Source organism: Oculina patagonica, chromosome 3, assembly GCF_052425735.1.
Source record: "Oculina patagonica isolate OP01 chromosome 3, crgOcupat, whole genome shotgun sequence".
Lineage (NCBI taxonomy): Eukaryota > Metazoa > Cnidaria > Anthozoa > Scleractinia > Oculinidae > Oculina > Oculina patagonica.
Genome location: NC_135760.1, coordinates 9014666 through 9034779, shown reverse-complemented (window position 1 = coordinate 9034779; position 20114 = coordinate 9014666). Strand labels below are relative to the sequence as shown.

At 40.7% G+C, this 20114-nt stretch overlaps 1 protein-coding gene across 3 annotated transcripts; it reads left to right on the top strand.

Moving 5' to 3' along the window:
- Window positions 1-1260: 1260 nt before the first annotated feature.
- Window positions 1261-19934, top strand: LOC144646398 (cyclic nucleotide-gated channel alpha-3-like). 3 transcript variants are annotated; one of them, XM_078505965.1, is made up of 14 exons: window positions 1261-1346; window positions 3479-4704; window positions 12501-12559; window positions 12753-12814; window positions 13076-13164; window positions 13977-14082; window positions 14701-14855; window positions 14947-15033; window positions 15656-15752; window positions 16296-16757; window positions 17289-17384; window positions 17555-17653; window positions 18318-18370; window positions 18948-19934. In XM_078505965.1, the coding sequence occupies exons 1-14, from the start codon at window positions 1332-1334 to the stop codon at window positions 18982-18984; spliced, it is 2643 nt and encodes an 880-aa protein (XP_078362091.1). In that variant the 5' UTR covers window positions 1261-1331; the 3' UTR covers window positions 18985-19934. The 3 variants fall into 3 exon arrangements, with proteins under 3 accessions (XP_078362091.1, XP_078362090.1, XP_078362093.1); XM_078505964.1 differs by lacking the exon at window positions 18318-18370; XM_078505967.1 differs by lacking the exons at window positions 1261-1346; window positions 18318-18370 and adding an exon at window positions 3005-3069.
- The last annotated feature ends 180 nt before the right edge of the window (window positions 19935-20114 follow it).

Below are 20114 nucleotides of genomic sequence, written 5' to 3'. Positions count from 1 at the left end.
TTCCCGGCCCCTATTCTCCCGCGCCCCTTCCCGTACCCTTCCCGGCCCTTATTCTCCCGCCCCCCTGTCCCCTCCATATTTTGACTACAGCGTATGCGTTGGCTGAAGTCGGTAGCCTTCATACTCTGATAAAGATCAGAATAACTAAAGAGAATTCTCGCCAGCGGCTCGGTCTCTCTGCATGCGGAATGACGTGCAATGATCCGTAGAAACAGAAGTTTTACACCTTAAACAACTCTGCCGTTTTGTACATAGGAAATGTATCTGTTGTTACGATAGCGATACTGTTTACGTTTAACAAACAATGAAACTTTATGTTTGTTTTTCGAGTTGCAAATTGGTTAAACATAAAGAGCAAGTGACGTTAATTAAAGCACTAAAGTGGGAACTTTAAAACCCTTTAAACACATTTATGATTAGAGATAAGCCCCGCCCTCTGTCAGTAGTAACCCCCCCCCCCCCCTCCCTCTCTATTTTAAATCTCTCCTCTAAAAAGGTCTTGAAAAATATTCCCCGGAGTCTTAATTTAATAGAGCCGTTTACAGAAATTTTGTTTCCTACAATATAGCTGTTGGGAAATACTGGTATGAGCGAGCACACGTTTTGGACGTTTTGACTACAAAAAAGTCGATCTCCATATCAAAGAAACGGCCGACGAGCGTTGATGTTCAACTGATACGAAACGAGATAAGATATATACACGCGTCCGGGTCTAAGTAGAAGTCTAGCCAGTTTTAATTACCTTGTATTATTACTTGCCCTTCACGAAGGAGCATTTCTCGGTAATTTTTTATGACAATTTTCCAAGAACACTCAACCGTCTTCAGGCCCGTTGGAAACTTTCGTGATGTCAAAAATTACGAGTAACAGTTTTGTTGGTGATCATAGTATCTCTTACGTACGAATTTGTCATTTTGTATCGACAGGAAGGCACGTTTCAAAACATCTGTAACAGGCGGTTGTTTTTCTCTACAAATGCGAACAGACGCTACAATTGTCGAGGTATAAATGAATACAAATTACTGAAGTGTTTTTCTGAAGTATGTTCCGGAGAAATATGTGTTGTATTGCACGACGTGGAAGACAAACCATGTATTTAGACGTTATAAAATAATCTAGATATTTCCTTCTGTCGTTGTTATGAGTAATATAACCCTAAGTAAAGAATTATGTAAAATAGAAAATAACTTATTCGTAGCATCACGAGATATGAACTGGATGGAACGTGTTATATTCCTGCTGTGACGTCACCGGTCGATAAGTGACTTTAGAGCCGGTCTGATAAGCTCCAACTTGTTAATTCGTAGGGTTCTTTCTGTACATTCATTTTGATGGAAGCAAGTCAGGTAAGCGAAACGTGAATGTAGATTGTATAAAAAAGGTTACAGACTTGTTTCAATAATACGTTTGGTTTGGGGTTTCAGTCTCAACACGGTACAAGCCTGACATGTTTTAGTTATGGCACGTATACCAACAATTGTTTTAATCATTCCTCTGTCTTCATTTTAATGTCTTGACTTTAATGTGCTGTCTGCAAAAATTATACAAAAATTTAAGTTCGCTGCAAGCTTGCAACGTTTTATTTAAAGCCCAGGTTTTCAAAAAGGAGAAAATTTTGTCTAAAACCTATTCCTGAAATCGAGGTGCATTCCAGTATGATCAACTCATGGACGCGAACAAAATGTTTAATTAAAAGGTGTAACTCTCTCTCTCTCTCCGACCATCAATATATTTGGAAGGCGCTGTTATTCATTTAGATTTTTTTTAAAAATGTTACTAGCTTACAAATCGTGACTTTGTGGAAATGCATTTTATTCGAGGAAAACTACCAGAAAATGCAACTGTATTCCACTGTCTTGAAGTACTTTTCAGTGAAGAAAGTCTGCGAGCGTTATTAATAATATTTTATAACCTTGAACCCGCAAATTATATTTTATCATAATATTCTTTTTATTTGTCGCTATTTTTCAAAGAATTGCTGAAACTTTTTTATTATATTCTTGCTAGTGTCGTTTTAATTTTCATGAAAAAAACGAAACAATTAAAAAATACTTTTGCTATACTAAAAACCTTCTACTGTTAAGCCTAAAAAATTGAGACTCCTTGTTAAAAGTGTGAAATTTGCAACGCAAATTTTGATTATCTGTAATAGGTTCTGACAAACCGACAGTGTATTATTAAAGTTATCATACAATTGACAAATGATATGGCATTTCGCGAGAATTAGCATCGAAATAGACACCGTCCAACTGTAATTGTCATCGAACGTGAAAATGATTGATAAAAACGAAATTCGGCACCTTATTCTATGATAGAAAATGGCAAAAGTCAATTTACCATGTTTTCGCAAATTGTATTTAAATCAATACAGCAGAAAAAAAGACAAATTAGTTACATCACAGCAAAGGCAAAACTATTTCTTTTTACATGGAAACAGCAATCGGGAGACAAAAATGCAAACAGAGTTTAAACACTCGGTTTACAATCTAAGTGCACAACCAAGGGAAAAGATCCGAGTTTAGAAATGGAAGGGCGATCGCTAAGAAAAAAAAATTACAAAACGTTTCCTCGACTGAAAATTCTATGAGAATGTGTGGAGATTTTTCTAGATGGTTACTACTTATGTTTAATATTTTTGTCCCCAATTCGAGCATTGAAAGTATTAGCAGGTCCTTTATTCATTGTTATGTTGTTTTGCCCAAAGGATTTTGACAGGGCTAATATATAGGTCCATCTGTGTTCATAAGTTAATGTTATTCATTGTTTTTGTTTTGGTTCAAAATGGGGCCATATCTTGCAATGCATAAAAAGACAAAATTGTCTGTTAGTGCGTTGCTATGGTGCGTTGTCGAGAGCAGGTCGTAAAATCGTCGCATTAATTATGATAAATTAAACGCTTGGTGCAAATGACGTGATTAGTGAGCTCGCAAGGTGTTAATCCCTCAGTTTTGCTCAAAACGTTCGCGAAGTTCCACTTAACATTAATTGTCAAAATGCATTTCCATCTCATTAAAAAAGCTCTTCCCCGGCGTATTATCACCGATTTGTCACGACGGAATTGGTTTAAAGGTAATGTGATTTGACAGCGGAGATCCATAAACTCGCTAAAAACAAGAAAGGGCTTTCAATAAATATATAGTTGACACAAAAGAACGCGATTGGTCCTTAGAGACATAAGATGTCAATTGAACCGAGAGGCTAGCAAATACGCTCATTTGTCGTTTATTGGAGCTTGTTGTTTGAGCCTGTGTTTAATGAAAATAGTACAACAATAACATATTCAATGCTAGTGAAATATATAATCGTTCAGTTCCAGGCTGTGAAGCGTCGGTTCTTTTAAGTTCACTGAGCTTATTTTGCTCATAACACCATGTAAATTTTATTATTGTACCCATAATTGATTTGACGAGGTGCTTGTGAACTCTCTCGAGTGGCTTTTATTGTGTTAGTTGGTATTGACGCAGCAAATTGTTTATAGAACTTCGATTCAAGGGTGACCGGACGAGCAGAATCAGGATGCGGCCAAACGGATAACTCAAAGGCAATAATGGAAAAATCTGTGAGGTTCGAGAACAACGAAGATTCAGACGACGATGACGCGGATATTATCACGAGAAAACCTCGGCAAGGTGAAGATAGCAGTAGCAACAATACACTAACACAGGATAAAATAAAACACAAACAAAGCAATTTAAAGGATAGCGATAGCGTAGAATCTTTGGGAAAATGGAGGACCGTAACAAAACAAATCCGTAATGCGGTGCTGGTGAAAAACTCCGTGAAGCCGTCTCGCTCGCGGAAACGTTCAACAGTGAAATCATCCGTTACTGTAGACCCGTTTCTTCAAAAGTTTAGCACGCGGGATAATCGAAAAGCTACTCCTCCAAATCGAAAGAGATCTAAAGTTTCGAGTAAAAGTTCTTCTACAGATAATGTGCTGTCAAAGGCAAGCTCCGTCGACGGACCGCGTGTTCCTGTAGAAATCGACAAAGAAATTGACAGTGAGTTGGCAAGTGGCTCCGTCTACGAATACGACCAGGCTATTCGCTGGAAGGACAAGAAATTTATTTTAGATCCAGATGGACTGCCCATTTGTGTGTGGTTTTATGTCCTTGTTTTCGCCATTCGCTATAACTTGTGGGCATTAATCACGAGGATAGCTTTCCCCGAAGCCCAGAGTGGCTTTCTGAAGATAGTATGGTTTCTCTTCGACTATTTTTGCGATGCAATCTATGCATTGGACATCGTGATCGCCGCGCGCACCGGCTTTCTAGAGGAAGGAATCCTAGTAACAGATACGAAACGAGTATACATGCGGTATATACGATCTGTTGAGTTTATTGCAGACGTGGTGTCTTTGATTCCAACGGATATTTTGTACGCCGCTTTTGGACCGCTTCCGCTACTAAGAGTCAACCGTATTGTGAAAGGTTACAAGAGCTTTCGTATCAAAGCAGTTATGGAGTCACAGGCAAACTATCCGACTTTCTTACGCGTGTTCTTTCTAATGCATCTAATGTTTCTTCTTATACACTGGAACGCTGCTTTTTATTACATGATATCTAGAGCGGAGGGATTCGGAACTAATGAATGGGTTTATCAGGGAAACGGCTCTCTCTATCAGCAATATCTCCAGTCATTTTACTGGTCCACCCTGACTCTTACAGCCATAGGAGATCTGCCAGCGCCGACTTCAAATCTAGAGTAAGTAAAAGTCTTTTTTTGTTCAAATTTTGCTCTTTGTAACATTGTGTGAAAAACAACAGGTTTATTCATCTGTCTGTCTGTTTGTTTGCTGTGCTTAGCGTGAGAGCTAGGTGATAATCACGAAATAAGAGAGTCGAGTGAATTTAGCTGACCACGCAACTTAAGCTTTGCTTTAAGAAATTTTCAGTGAACGCCCGCGCGGTCGTGCAGATTTCTGTTTTCAGAGAACATGCATGCTACTCTAATTTTATTTTTAGTTTATTTATGTTTCTCTTCCGCCGAAGTTGAATTTTGCACTCAATTTTGCATAATTTTAATATCCTCGATTAGCATTAAGGCCTTAACCCGTAGGGATTTAAGCACATGTTGCGGTGAGCCTTAAGAAACTTATCAGACTTAGCCTGCCATGGGTTGAGCTTTTAAAAGCAGCGGAAGATATAGCAGTGAAGACGACTCGACTGCTAGCTAAATATACGAAGTCAATTTTAATTTGCATCTGTCAGGGCTAGAAGAATACATACGTATTTTTTTTTTAAAGATCAAGTAAAATAAACCGCGTCTGAAAAAAATTCACAAACAACGGTTATAGAGACTTTCAGGCTTACTGGTTTCTTAAGAGGCGGACAAAAATAATAAAGTAAACTGTTCCACAGTAGACTCCGAATTTTATTTTAAGCCCATTCGTTTACACTTGTGTTGATGAGCGACAACAAATCTCTTAAAAGAGTTGAAACAACAAACGAAATGCGATTTTTTTTTGTTTTTCAGTAAGCCGCAAAAAGCGCGCAAACGAACTCCCATTTCCGTCAAAAGTTAACTGGTTTAAATGAGCGCTTGCTGGGACGTTCGTTTACCGCAATAGCATTTAAGGAGTTACAAAAATGTGGTCTCACTAAGGAATATAGCAGCTGCAACTCAATTAGTTTGAAAAGCGCATGGGGAAACTCGAAACCAAAAAAACACACTTTTTTAGTCGAATCGTTAGTAGCGCGTGTTCCCGTTTTAAAAAAACACTTTAAAATCACCATAACATTCAGGCAAGCCAGAGACCGCTTAAACTTAGTGTAAAATTGTCCATTTCTACTGTGGTTCCGAAAAGACGGGAAGGTTTTTTGAAAAAATAATTAATTCTTATAATAATGAAAATTTCGGCGTGACTTGCGAGAATCATTTGTTTTCTTTGCTTGTGGTCGATTTATGTCGCGACGTAGCCTTAACAAATTGATGTTTTTTATATCAATTTTTAAAAGCTAGTGTTCGCTCAGTTTTCCTTTTTTTTTTTTGTTCAACGGACGAAATATATTCCAACCATCTTTTGCTTTGAGGCACTTGATATTGCTTGAGCATAAGGAGTCGCTTTTCTAATATTAATCTAGCATTTTCCTTGCAGATAAGATTGACTTAATATATTCTATGCCTTCAGTCTAGCAAGTGCTTGTAATATAACGTTATTCTGGAGCTAGTTTTTAGGGGAAAACAAGGAAAAAAAACCGTTTTTTTAAGTCGTTATTTCGGGCTGGAAAGTACCCTGAATAAATTTATTTGATGTTTGCCCAAGCTTATTTTCAGCCATGGCAGATCTTGGAAGATACTGTCAATCAATTTCCTTTCGCAATTTTAAATTTAAACACATTCAAGCTCCTTTTTAATGAAAATGGTATTCAATATGCATTCACAATGGCGCAGGTGGTAGCCAGAATTCTCGTGACAAATTCAAATTTACACCGGGAAGCATTCTCTAGCAATCAGCTCATTATGGAAATGTTCATGTCACTAAACACGACAGCACGCAACTAAAAACAACTTAAAACCGTGTTTAAAGCTAAACAGCTTTTTAACACGTTGAAGTTTAGGCGTGAGCAAGCAGGAGGGTTTTATTTAGACAGGGTTAATTTTGAAAAGCTCTTGTTGAAGTCACTTTGCATTAACTCAGTCGATTAAAGAAAGTTAATCAATATAAGCGTTCTCAAGGACATTTTTTTTATTAAAAATACAAATTTTCTATACTATTCTTGTAATATCTTATGCGCGTCTATTTACCTTAACGAACACATCCAGGTTGTAGAAAACAAATTGACATCGTTTGTTGTTTTATTAACCCAAGCCCCCGATTCCATCTGAAAGTTCATTTACAAGCCCTAAACATGTACGCATGATAAGCGATATGACAATAATCTGTCCGAAAGCTGGCTCTTGAGTAAATAACTAAATATGAACTCTTGACATATGGATTTAGTCAAAGCTAACAACTGAAACACTGTGGGCAACCGATTCATACAATATTTCTGAGTAACATTTTTTTTTAAAAAAGATAGCGATTAAGTTAAGTTAAAACTGCCTCACTGGATTTTAGGCTTTTATATGATTTACGAATATGTGTTTTGTTCAGACATTTTTATCTTTGTCAAAACTACTTAACTGAAAATTGGTGGACTCCCACACTTTTATTTAAAAGCTATATATAAACACTGGCATTTGTTCGAATAAGGATTATGAAAGATTCCTTTTCAAGGCAATTAACATTTTCCGAATTGTTTTCTTACGCTTCACTTATAATTAAACCGTTTCTGTATTGTAAAGGCTGTAAATCGAATTCTCCTGAAAGTGAAACCTGTATCACGGTCTAAAGCAAGCCCAAGGAACGTAAGAATACGCAGGCGTATTTGATGTCTTTTATTAGTCTATAACCAAGACGGCAGATTGCCCTCGCTTCAACGATGTTCACGCGTATTGACATATTTGTTAAAAAAAACTTGAACGCAAACGCAAAATCGGAATATGTTGGATAGCTAGACCATGTGCTCCTCCCCAGTCCCCTAGGTTATAACACAACATCTCCCTCCCCCGACAGGAGGAGATCAGAGAACGTACAACATCTCCCTCCCTCTTTAGGAGATAATAAAAAAGGAACGCAAACATGTAGAAAAGGCACATTGTCAGATTGTGAGCTTCAGGTACTTTCTGTTGCGGATGAGCACCGAACCACGGTCAGTTTCGACAGCAAAGGTACGGTTTGGTCTAATTTCAATAACAGTCCCAAGAAGGGACCAGTCAGTGTCATTGCGAGAGCGAATTGCGACACGGGATCCTAGTTCTAGAGGAGGTAGTACTTTGGTATGTTTATCATAGTAGAGTTTCTCCTTACTCTTGGCATGTAGGATTTTCTTCCTTGTGGTGGGAGTTAGAAATTCTTCCTTAGGGTTTGGGACTCGAGGAAGAAAGTCATGCAGTGCTCTGCCAAATAACAACTCAGCTGGACTCTTCCCACAGGCAAGTGGAGTGTTGCGGATTGCTAACATACCTTTCCAAAATTCATCATGATTCATTGATCCACACTTCTTGAGTAGCTTTTTGACATTTTTTACGGCTGCCTCAGCTTTGCCATTTGACTGCGCATGTGTAGGTGATGACACAGTGTGTTGGAAACCCCACTCTTGTGAGAAATCTTCAAAGGCCTTACACGTGAACTGAGAGCCACCGTCAGAGACTACTTCCACAGGTGTTCCAAAGCGCGAAAAAGTCTTCTTCAGTTCCTTGATCACTAATGGCGCCTTACTGTTCTTCTTTAGATCATGCACTTCAGTGAAAAAGGAGAAATAGTCGGTGGTAATGAGGTACTCATTTCCATCGAGGCTAAATAGGTCAACACCTAGCTTCTCCCAAGGTCTTGTTGGTATTGGTGGCTGCTCCAGTGGTTCTTTAGAATTTACTGGAAGATGTGTCAGACACTGGTGGCATCGTTTCACCATGTCTTCGATTTCGCGATCTATGCCAGGCCAATAGATGGAAGCACGGGCACGGCGGCGAGTTTTATCAACACCTTGATGCCCTTCATGCAGAACCAAAAGCATCTTCTTTTGTAGAGAGGATGGAATAACAGTTCGTCCATTCATTACAAGAATAGATCTGCCAGTGGTTGGTGCAACGAGGTAAAGGTTGTGACGGATAGGCCAGAAAGGTTTTGCAACTGTTGCTACTTCTTCTAGTGATTTAGGCCATCCACAATTGATGTACTCTGTAACTTGAGAAATCTGAGGGTCTGTCTGCTGAGCTTGAAAAACTTCATGAAGTTGTAGGTCTTCAGTTGACTTATCAGCAAATTGGATCTTTACAGCTGCTTCAGCATGAATGTTACATAGCTCATCATCGAGTGATGGCTCATCCACTGGGAAACGAGAAAGAGCGTCTGCAGCCAAATGATCCTTGCCTTTCACCCATTCTGCAGTGAACGAATATGGCAGCATCTTCATCATAAGTCGCTGGAGTCTGGGATTCTCGACATCTGCAATTCCCTTAGAATTCAGTATTGGGATGAAAGGCTGATGGTCAGTAAGAAGGGTGAAGTGTGGTAAACCCTGAACAAACATGTTGCATTTCTTCATTGCCCAGCAGGCAGCAAGAGCCTCAAGTTCTATCATAGCATAGCGGCTTTCTGCAGGAGTCAAGAAGCGTGAACCTGCTTGTATTGGTTTCCAGACATCATCTACCAATTGTAGGAGGACGAAACCCAGTCCCTTGAGACGAGATGCATCAGTAGCAAGAATAGTTGGTTGGTTAACAGCGAAGTATGTTAGCACAGGAGTGGAACTCAGGCGAGATTTCGCTTCCAGGAAGGCATGTTCATGTTCAGGCAACCATTGGAACACTGTATCCTTTGCAAGAAGAGGGCGGAAGGGTGCCATAATTGCAGTGAGTTCCTTGGAGAAATTGCCAAGCTGGTTTACTAACCCAAACCATGAGCGGAGATCGGTGAGGTTTTGTGGGCGAGGAAAATCCCTGATAGATTTTAGTAGGTCAGGACTGGTCTGGATGCCAGTTTTCGTCAGACGAAATCCACCAAACTCGACTTCTGTAACGGCAAGCTGCGACTTTGTTTGTTTGAGCGTGACACCATGCTGACGACAGTGATCAAGGAAGGCACAGGTGCGCATCTTCAGAATAGACAGACTTGGTGCATAGATCAGAATGTCATCAACGATTTTGCGAACTCCTTCCAGGCCAGCAACGACCTTGTCCATGCGGCGGTTGTACCATTCAGAGATGCTGTTAATTCCAAATGCAGCTCGATTACACACAAATCGACCAAATGGTGTAATAAAGCAGGTGAGAGGACGTGATTCAGCATGAAGTGGAACTTGCCAGTAACCATGGCGAGCATCAAACTTGCAGAAGTATGCAAGCTCCTCTTGAGGAATGCTGGTTACAGCTTCAAAAGGAGAGTTACTGAGATGATATTCACGCTGAATAAATTTATTCAAGCGAGTGAAATCAATGCAAATTCTGAGTTCATCAGTGCCCTTCTTCGGGGCTATTACGATTGGGTGACACCATGGGCTGGGTTCTTCGCATGGTGAGATTACTCCAAGTTGCTCCATCTCCTGAAGTTGTTTCTTCAGTTGCTCCAAGTAAGGGATTGGAACTTTTCTTGCCTTTAACTGAGCATAGGGTGTAGCATTGGGCTTGAGATTGATCTTAAATGGTTCACCTGACATGGCAGGAAGAAAAGTCTCATCAAAGATGTCTTCATAATCGTGTAAGAGGGATGAAAAATCAGAGTCTTCTGAACTCTCGGCGATGGTTGGCTCTGAAGAGGTTCCAATCACATTTACTTGTACGTCATCTGCTGCATGGTGCATCCAGTTCAAGTGAGACAACAGGTCATCATCTGGAGGCGGAGGTAGAGACTCAAAATTGTTGGCGTCAGAGTGTAGTTGGTCCTGTAATGTGCTGCCAGGTAAAGACTGGGCAGGGTCTGCCTGCAGTGTTTTTACAGTTGAAGAAGAGGGGTTGACTTTTTCTTCCAAAGTAGACAATGGCCACTGGTCATCTATGACACCAAGAGCTCGACAAGCAGGAGTGCCAAGGACAACTCCATCCTCACCGTGGATAATGTGGAACCATTGGCTAGCTGAGAGAACTGGGTCTTCTGGGGGCCAGGAAATCTTCAGAAGTACGCGTGCTTCAACTTTAAGGTTGTGACCACCAGCAGCTTTAACGGAACCACACTCTAGGTTATAGTTCCATTCAGGAGTTTCAAAACGAGTGATCCAGTCATAACCAACACAGTTTATATTGGCACCAGGATCAACCATGCACTGCTGAATCCAGTTGTGATTGCCAATAACAAAGTCAGCATAGCAGTGAGTTCCAACACTAGGAATAGCAGAAAGGTTGATAGTTTTAACAGATGCAGTGTGGCTTATTTGAGACTTTCCATCAGCTGAAATCAATTGAAGAGAAGGATTTCCAGAGGAGCCAGGCTGTGCTGCATGAGCATCTGATTTCCTATCCTCGCTGGGTCGCTTTGGACCAGTCTTAGAATTATTGGGACACATGAGGGATTTGGCCCAGTGGCCTTTGGTGTTGCAGGCTTTGCAAATAGAATCTTTTGCAGGGCATAATTCCTTTCGGAATACATGGAACCTCATACAGAATTTGCATTTCCTAGGGCTGTCTTCTGACATGTCAGAAGGAGGTGCATTGCTGTTGTCAGAGTTATTGCTTGATTTGCCTTTTCTGTAGGCAGAAGCACCAGTTTTGTTTATTTGAGAAGAAAATTGGTTTGCTTGAAATGAAGTGGCTTCATCAACTTGAACATGTTGAACAGCTTTCTCGAGGGTTAGATCTTTAATACACAGAAGACTCTTACGAACCTCATTGGACCTTATGCCAGCCACTAATCTTGCAAGAAGAACACGCTCTTTACATGACATTCTAGTTTCAGTCTTGCAACAATCTTCATACTGGCACTTATTCAACAGGGACTGTAAATCAATGTAAAACTCTTCAAAAGACTCATTTGTCCCTTGGGACCTGTTGTGAAACTCGTATTCATGAACAAAGATACTTGTACTTCCACATACCTGGGTTTGGAAAGACTCAATGATAGCATTGACATCTTGTAGCCCTAAGATGTTCATTCTTTTAACGGTGTCATCGCTCAGGACGTTTGTAAATAGAGCTTGTTGGGTTTCTCTAGGAAGATCGGAGAAAGCTGTAATTGTCACTGCAGAGTTCCATCGCTGCTTCCAAATTTGGAATCCGTCTGGAGTAGAGGTTGCAATATCAAGCTTCGGCACTCGTGCAATTTCAGAAGAAATAAATTGAAGGTTTGGTCCAGATGTTGTTGTTGGACTCGCACTGGCCCCCTCGGAGGGTTTTGGAATTGGCTTGGGTGGCATTTCCTTTATAGTTGAGACAAACGTCGCCCCTAGAGCGAAGAAATGAAGCTTCTAACGTCTATGATCGATAGCGATCGGCGAGCAGATTGAAAAATGGCCGCACAACTCGATGTCGACTACGCCATGTTGGATAGCTAGACCATGTGCTCCTCCCCAGTCCCCTAGGTTATAACACAACAGAATAGAGCAGTTTTTACTGGAGAGTCCTAGAATTAAAACCAAAGTAATCACTCTGGCCAATCACAAAGAGCGCAGACAATGCAGTAAACCAATCAAAACTCGTAACATATACATGTAGCCTGCGCGAAAACTGGCGCGGGAAAACATACGCGAGCGAGTCACGATCGGTTTTGGTTTTACTTCTGATGGGTTGAGAAAGTAGCGCGAGCTTTTTAAACCAATCATTAAGCGAAGTAATGTAAAACTAAAGTAAACGCGAAATATTTTTGACACACAAATGTGTCGATGTTGTTGTCACTTTTGGTTTTACAACAGTCCGATCTTGCCTTAGAACTTTGTAACACAAATTTAGCAAAAAAACTACTGCTTTACAAAACATGTACAACTCTCTGTGTTTAACTGTAATTTTGTTTTTCTTGCCTGTTGTTTCAGATATGTTTATACTATCGCTTGCTACTTAACCGGTGTTTTCATGTTTGCTACTATCGTTGGTAAGTTGCACTTAATTAATTTTACATCAATGAAAACAAAATAGACGTAATAATTTTATTGCGATAAAGATAATTCGATCAGTTGGAGTGTCATGCACCAGCCAATGTGATATTGGCATAGACTGGTTGCGCAGGGAATGTCCAGTTGAAAAAAGGTTATCTGACGACTGTTCTCATTATGTTTTTTTCTCAGGTAACGCAGGAAGCATCATTGTAAACAGAAATGCAGTAAGAATGGATTTCGAAAAACAAAGGGTGAGTACTTTTGAACTCTATTCTATAGAGCAGTTTTTAATTGAGTGTCGTAAAATCAGACCCAAAGTAGTCACTCTGATCAATCACAAAGGTCACAATTACTTAAGTGAACCAATTTAAACTCGAAGCAGATACATGTAGCCTCGCGAAAGGCGGAAAAGAGTGCGCGAGCGGGTCACGATTGGCTTTGGTTTTTCTTTTGATCGGATGAGAAATCACAAAGCGCAGAATGTGAATATTTTTTCTGTGTTATCTCGGCAGGAAAACACGAAACAGTACATGAAGAAGCATAACGTGCCAAAGGACTTACAAAGACGCGTTGTGATGTGGTACGACTATTCTTGGGCAAGGTAAGAACTCTCAACTGTCTCCAGCTTCCTTCAGACTTGTTCCCAAGAGGTGAAGAGAATGTGCCCTGGGTAAAAGGTTAAATGATGATTTAGTGAATTGGATGAGGTGAAAATCAGGCGAAGAACGTGCAAGCTACTTACCGTTTCTAACCTGATAGAAATAGTCTCACAGAAGCATAGTCAGACAGACAGATCTCTTTTTATACATTTGTTTTTTCTTCAAACGACGTGACAGACAGACTGACTGACTGACTGACTGACCACGACTGATTGACTGACTGACTGACTGACTGACTGACTGACTGACTGACTGACTGACTGACGGACTGACTGACTGACGGACTGACTGACTGGCTGGCTGGCTGGTTGATTGACTGTTTGTCTGACTGTCTGACTGGCTGACTGACTGACTGACTGACTGACTAACTACCTGACTGACTAACTGATTGACTGACTGACTGACTGGCTGACTGACTGACTGACTGGCTGGCTGGCTGGCTGACTGTTTGTCTGACTAGCTGACTGGCTGACTGGCTGATTGACTGACTGATTGAATGATTTATGACAAATTCTTAATCGGATTAGCTACGCAAGCACTGTCTCACTCTATCGATCGATCCTGGATTGTGTATGCTATTTTTTCAACAATTACTGAAACTAACAACGGCATTGCTTTCGATCATGATTACGATTAACCGATATCAGCCTATTAAAAAACCGTGCACTCGCAAACTAATTATCTTACATTTTTATACCAATTGCAATGAAGGATTTTGCTGCGTTCATGAGGTATTGTCTGTCTTCAATTTTAGAGGCCGGATGAGTACCGGGGGAGGAGACCTGAACTCTCTCACTCTACTGCCGAACAAACTAAAGACTGAGATCGCTCTGCACGTGAATCTTGAGACACTGCGAAAGGTAAACTAGTAAAAGTAGTGAAAACGTATCTTTATTGTACGAGAAATTTCCTGAAACTTCCACCCCCTCCCCCGATTTCTTGTTCCATTGTGAGTGTCGTTTCCCTCCGAGATTCGAGAAATCGGAATTCAACTGTAATTGAAGGAAAGCCGAGCTCGCTAGTAAAGCTAGTTTTTTTCCCCCCAAAACCCAAAGCAAGTGTCCAACATGTAATTTGGCCTTACAGTGTAAATGCATTGGTAAACAGACGAGTGATCATGATGAGAATAAAGAAAATTATCAACTAGGAAATTTAGTGCTGATGTACGCACCACCAAGTTAACAGAACCGTCATTAATAAAAAGAAATGTATGGCAACCAGTTAGACGAAATTGTATTTTGAGCTTGGGACTGAATGAGGTCAAACTAAGTTTAGCTGGTAGCAGAAACACTGCATCTCATTAACTCTGAACACGTTGGGACGAAATAAATATGAAGGAACTGAATAGATATTCTCCACATATTTTCCAGTTCTATTGTAGGGTTTTCTCCGAGTTGAAATTGAAATGAAATACTTCTCTACCTACACAGCTAATATTAATTAATTTGATATCAGTTCCGTTTTCTTAATTTTTTAAGGTGACGTTCTTGCAAAAATGTCAGCCGGAATTTTTGCACCATCTCGTCCTCCAGATGAAACTGAGAATATTCACCCCAGGCGACCTCGTTTGTAGAAAAGGCGAGGTTGCACGAGAGATGTACGTCATAATAGACGGAAGGATCGAGGTCATAGGGTAGGAACTGGAGCAAAAACTGCTGCTTAACATTTTTTATGCAAGAAAAATCAAACAATCGTTAATGATAATTTTAACACTGCATTTACAGAGATCAAGGTCAAGTACTTAAAGTTCTCTCTGGTGGAGATTTCTTCGGTGAGATTGGAATTCTCAGCTTGAGTGAAGGCCAAAACAGGCAAGTACAGGAACTAATGCGCAATCTATAATGTCATAAAGATTGAAACCTGGTGCTTTTCCTTGGTTTCGAAAGCATATAATGCGACAAAGGGTCGGAGCATTTCCTCTCCCCTGTGGATGAGAACTGATGCTATCACATTGCAGGTTAAAATAGAATTCTTATACCTGTAAGGAATACGAGGAGCTGATAATTTAATGCATGGAAGCATTTTGCGCGAAAATCGTTTTATGACATTTTCATTGCCGCGCTAGTTTGGTTCGTCTGACTTTCAGACCAGCCCAGAGGATTAAAGACTTGGAGTCATGGAGTCGGCCACAGTCTGCGCTGTAGTCAAGAACAAGAAATTTTTCTCTTGCAGTGCCTTTCTCCACTCAGGTGTATAATCGGGTACTGGCGAATTGAACTAGAGACAATTAGACAAAATGTAGCGCGAAGGCAGGGGGGTGGGGTGGGGGTGGGGCGGGGGGTGTGGGTTACCTGCAATTGTCTGACAACCCTTCCAGGGAGGAGTAGCAGCAATAACTCAACTCCCTATATAGAATAACTCCCCTGACCTTTTAAAGTCGCCTGCAAAAGATTTTTGTTTTACCGAGGTTAAATTGTGTTTTTTTTTTTGCAGACGAACAGCTGACGTGCGGACAGTAGGATATGTGGAGTGTTTTGTTCTTGCAAAGGAAGATGTTCTGGCTGCCATCAGAGACTATCCCGAAGCACAGGTAAAGCATTCACTGACTCGGGGACGAAACTTGAACCTGACAATTTTTTAACCTACAGTTAGTAGAATCCATTCTCGTCCCCAGGGCTGCTTGTCCCTCTTAGCCGACAAAACCTGGGACACGAACATGTGGCTCTGTGGACACATGATTTAATTGGCTAAATTTTTAACAAAGGAAATTTAAATCTAGCCAATCAAATCAACCGTTTTAAAATCTCTTACAACCATGCGATTTTTAATCAGTTGATCTGATTGGCTAGAAATAGATTTCCTTTGTTAAAAACTAGCCAATCAAATCATGTGTCTCCAGAGCCACTTGTTCCTCGTGCCCCAGGCTCAGCCGGCTAAGAGGGACAAGCGGCTCTGGAGACGAGAATGAGTGGACTCCTCCTGTAAGAGACCATGTAACTATTAATGGTCACTTTCTGTAAGGACCCTGTAACTACGGACACCTGTAAGGGTACATGTAGTCGTGGCCCCTGAGGTGTCCCCTTGCAGAACTGCGAAGGTTTAATTGCCGTTTCTTATATATTTTTTACGATAGGCCGTCCTTGCCGAGTATGGTAAGAAACGTCTGGAGCGACAAAACAGCTCTCAGGATCCACGTCTTGTTGACATAGACGACAATGGGAGAGAAAATCTAAGCAGGAATCTTGACACGAACGATAACACAGACAGGGATCTACTCACCCAGAAAACAGATCGCCTCCAAAGCACATCGCCCGTAAACTGTGTTCCTAACGGGCATTACAAGCTAGCACGCTTAGCACTCGTTCCTGCTTCACCGCAGCCGTCAGGTCGTGTAGTCTTGGAGCCGATTCCTTTAGCTAAGTTGAGCAGATCAAAAAGACTTTCTAGCGAGGCGGTATTACAGCTTGCAGATACTTGTAGCAAGGGCGATTCAGAGGAAACGCCAAGCAGCAACAGCGAGGCTATAGCAAAGATGTTTAGTAATTCGTGTATGGAAGCGTTAAATGTACTCAAGAGAGCTTACGATGAGAGGCTGGTTAGTACACTGTTATGCTACAGATCAGAATCTCTTTTCTCTGCACAAGGTTCATACATGTATATTCAACAAGACGGATGATAAGAATTAAGGAAATGATTGCAAACGGGTAATTGTCCAAAGGGGCCCAATTATATCCCGCTAATTTGTGATAGTTTGCCTTTGTTAAAAAAAACTCCAAACGGTTTGAGTGCCCGACCGTAATACAATCGAAAGATTTACAAAATTTGACACCTGACTAGACTCCGTCTAACCCCAACCAGAAACCCTTATGAGTTTTTTGCCCCAACGTATAATAAACACATAAAAACAAGTCAAGAACAAAGTCGATAGAAAACTGTTCTCAGTTAAGAGGAAGCTAATTGTTTTAAATATTTTTAAAATAAGTACGTTGGTGTTTCTGGTTACAAGAAGATTACTCAACAAAAACCAAAAACTGACAAGTTTTTATTCAGGTTTGCTGCGTGTGTAAAGTAATAGTTGTGTAACTATTTCCGGCATTCAAGCGTCGCTAACTCCCTCTCATTTTAGGAAAAGGAAATAAAAGACGCACTTAAAAGTGTTGAAGAAGCAAAAAGACAAAAAGACGAGAAAATCTCTCACTTGAAAAGCCGTTTGATAAATACGGTAGGTTTTCAATCTCTTAATTGTCAAACCGATAAAGCATTTTTAAAACAAATAAACCCATGCAGTTTCGCTTTTCTGTTGTCACTTAATCAAATTGAATTTTTACAACATGTATGTACAAGGTCAACGTTCAAATCATTAACGGAGTGTTACCAAATTTCTTTTTGCAGGAAAAAGAACTTGAAAGATGGAAACATCGAGTGAAAGATTTGGAGTCAGAAAATTTTATCAAAGAACAGACTATTAGACAACTTCAGGAGCAAGCGGAGGTGAGGACGTTAGTCAGGCCTGAAAAATTCAGTGTTGATTATTTCCCCCGGAGTTAAGGCTATTTCGCAGAATTTGGTTACATACAGTCAACTCTCTCTTAACGGACGCCTCTATAAGACGGACACCTCTTTAATTAAGACGGACAGTTCGAACCGGTCCCAACGGTGTCCATTTTAGAGAGTTGACTGTATTGAAAGGATCACAATGTCGATGAAGATGAAGTATTCAACATGACACGAGCAAGGGACAAAGAAAAATTCTGAGTCCCCGACGGGAATCGAACCCATGGCCTCCCAGATACCGGTTGGGCGCTCTAACCAACTGAGCTACGAGAGACTCGTTGTGAGCTGGGCCATTTTACTAGGTTGATAAGTGACACGCGTCCTACTGCTAGGATCAGCAATGTCGAATTCATCAAATGTGTAGTAAATAATAAAGATGGTAAATTTTAAGCTCGGTAATAAATAATGAAGATGAAGTATTCAACATGATACGAGCAATGTCCTCGACAACTGTCTTCTTACCAATATAAAGAGAAAAGTTTAGTTTGTCGCTCGAAACTTAGCCAGGTTTTGCGGCTTTTCGTAGACAGTTTTTTTTAATCCTTTTGTGGGCAAAGGAAGATTTTTTGTCAGTTGAATGTGTTCACGTTCCCTTTTACAGCTTCCAGGATGTCTCGTCAGCGTTCGCGGAAGTGACGGAAATGTTTTGACTCTGTAAGTTATCATAGCGATGGTTTTTCGGTCAAGCACTTGCACGAGATTTGCACTGATGTAGCTATGGTAACGCACGCCTTAATCACGTGCACAACTGACGCAGTCTGGGATCCAGCCTCTTCTCGGTAACAGAGGGGAACTGAATTCCAGGAGTTTTCTAGGGAACAAGTTTCATGCTGTCAACGTTTTAGAAATTGTGCTTTTCGAGAAACTGACTTACCAAGAGTTTGCGGAAATGTTATGACAGCAATCTCATTTGCTTTTTTAATTCCAGGACTGTTTTCCAGAAGTAGGCGGAAAAATAATGTTTTTTTCAAGGAGTTTTCTAGGGCCCTGGTCCTGAAAAATAATTTTAAATTCCAGGAATTTTCCAGAAATTCCAGGAGTAACGCCAACGCTCATTCTCGTCCCCAGAGCTACTCGTTTTCCTTGTGTCGTATCCTTGTTTCGCCGACCACGTGACCAAAAGAAACGAGAGCGCTGGGAACGAGAATGTGTGCCTATCGCCTTGCACATAATTAGCAGTTAGTCACGCAACGCTTCCTTTGACAATGTAACAATGGAGTTTTCATTTCAGGAAGGGGACCACAAGTCATCAAGATCAAGAACTATGAGCAGCAACGTGAGTATGTCATCACTGGTGGACACCGAAAAGACCACATATTGTTGACAGACACCGCGCAGTTACAGCAGAAACCCATTAGAGGCTTCTGGTTACAGTAGCAGTGCAGCCACTATTTGCCTTAGGACCTGCCAAGGATTTATTATCAAGAATAAGCCTCGGCAAAGAACGGTGTGACGTACCGTGTCGCATGAAAAATGCGTGACACAAGTTAACGTGACAAGAAGCTAAAGTGGCATAAAGCGTGCCCTGCAGTAGATTTGTGACATGAACTTATCAAATGGCTATCACCAAGTAAGGGCAGATCCAGGAAATTAAGAGACAACGGTCCATGGCCATAGCAGCTGGTTGGCGTCACAACTTAGATGAGGGAGGGGGGCTGTAAACTAAAGCGTCAAAGTGCTATTACCTGCACTGACGAAAAAGGTTGAGACTTCCTACGACAAATTAACTTCCCAGACAAAACTGGGACTGAGCAATGGCGGGGGAGGGGAGGGGACGATGGCCCCTTAAATCACCAATTTGACAAATGCCTATCGCAGAATGCTTTACATACTCCCCACCACCAATACTATACTATTGCATCATTCTGCGACAGTTCCTTGTTGTCCGAGATAACTACCTGTCTTTCACAAGTTTCTTAGCAAATTGCAAGCTTCCAAATGTCAATTCAATATCTTTTCATATTATATGTAACATGAAAGATTATAATATTTATATGAAAACTCAGTATTTATTTAAAAAAGAATATTTATCCCTATAAATTATTGCCCATAATATATTTTAGATGGTAATAAAATATCATTAAGGTGTGCAAAGCTTCAAATATACGTTCCACTTATTGATGGCTGTAATGGACAACATGCAAGGAAAACATTTGGACAGTCAATTAGAAGCTCAATTGTTCAAGTTTTTGAATTATAGAGAAATAAACTTTCTCCAAAATAACATGTTCTGTAATCATTTTGTCTATATCAGTTGGGTGCCCTGATTGTTAGTATCCTTTGCAGCGTTATTCGGGTCGTCACGCAGCTCTCGGGGAGAAGCATTGTGTGACCAACCAAATCACAGCTGAGAACTCAATAGTTGGAATCTGGATTGGGCCGTCTGGGTTACACCCTT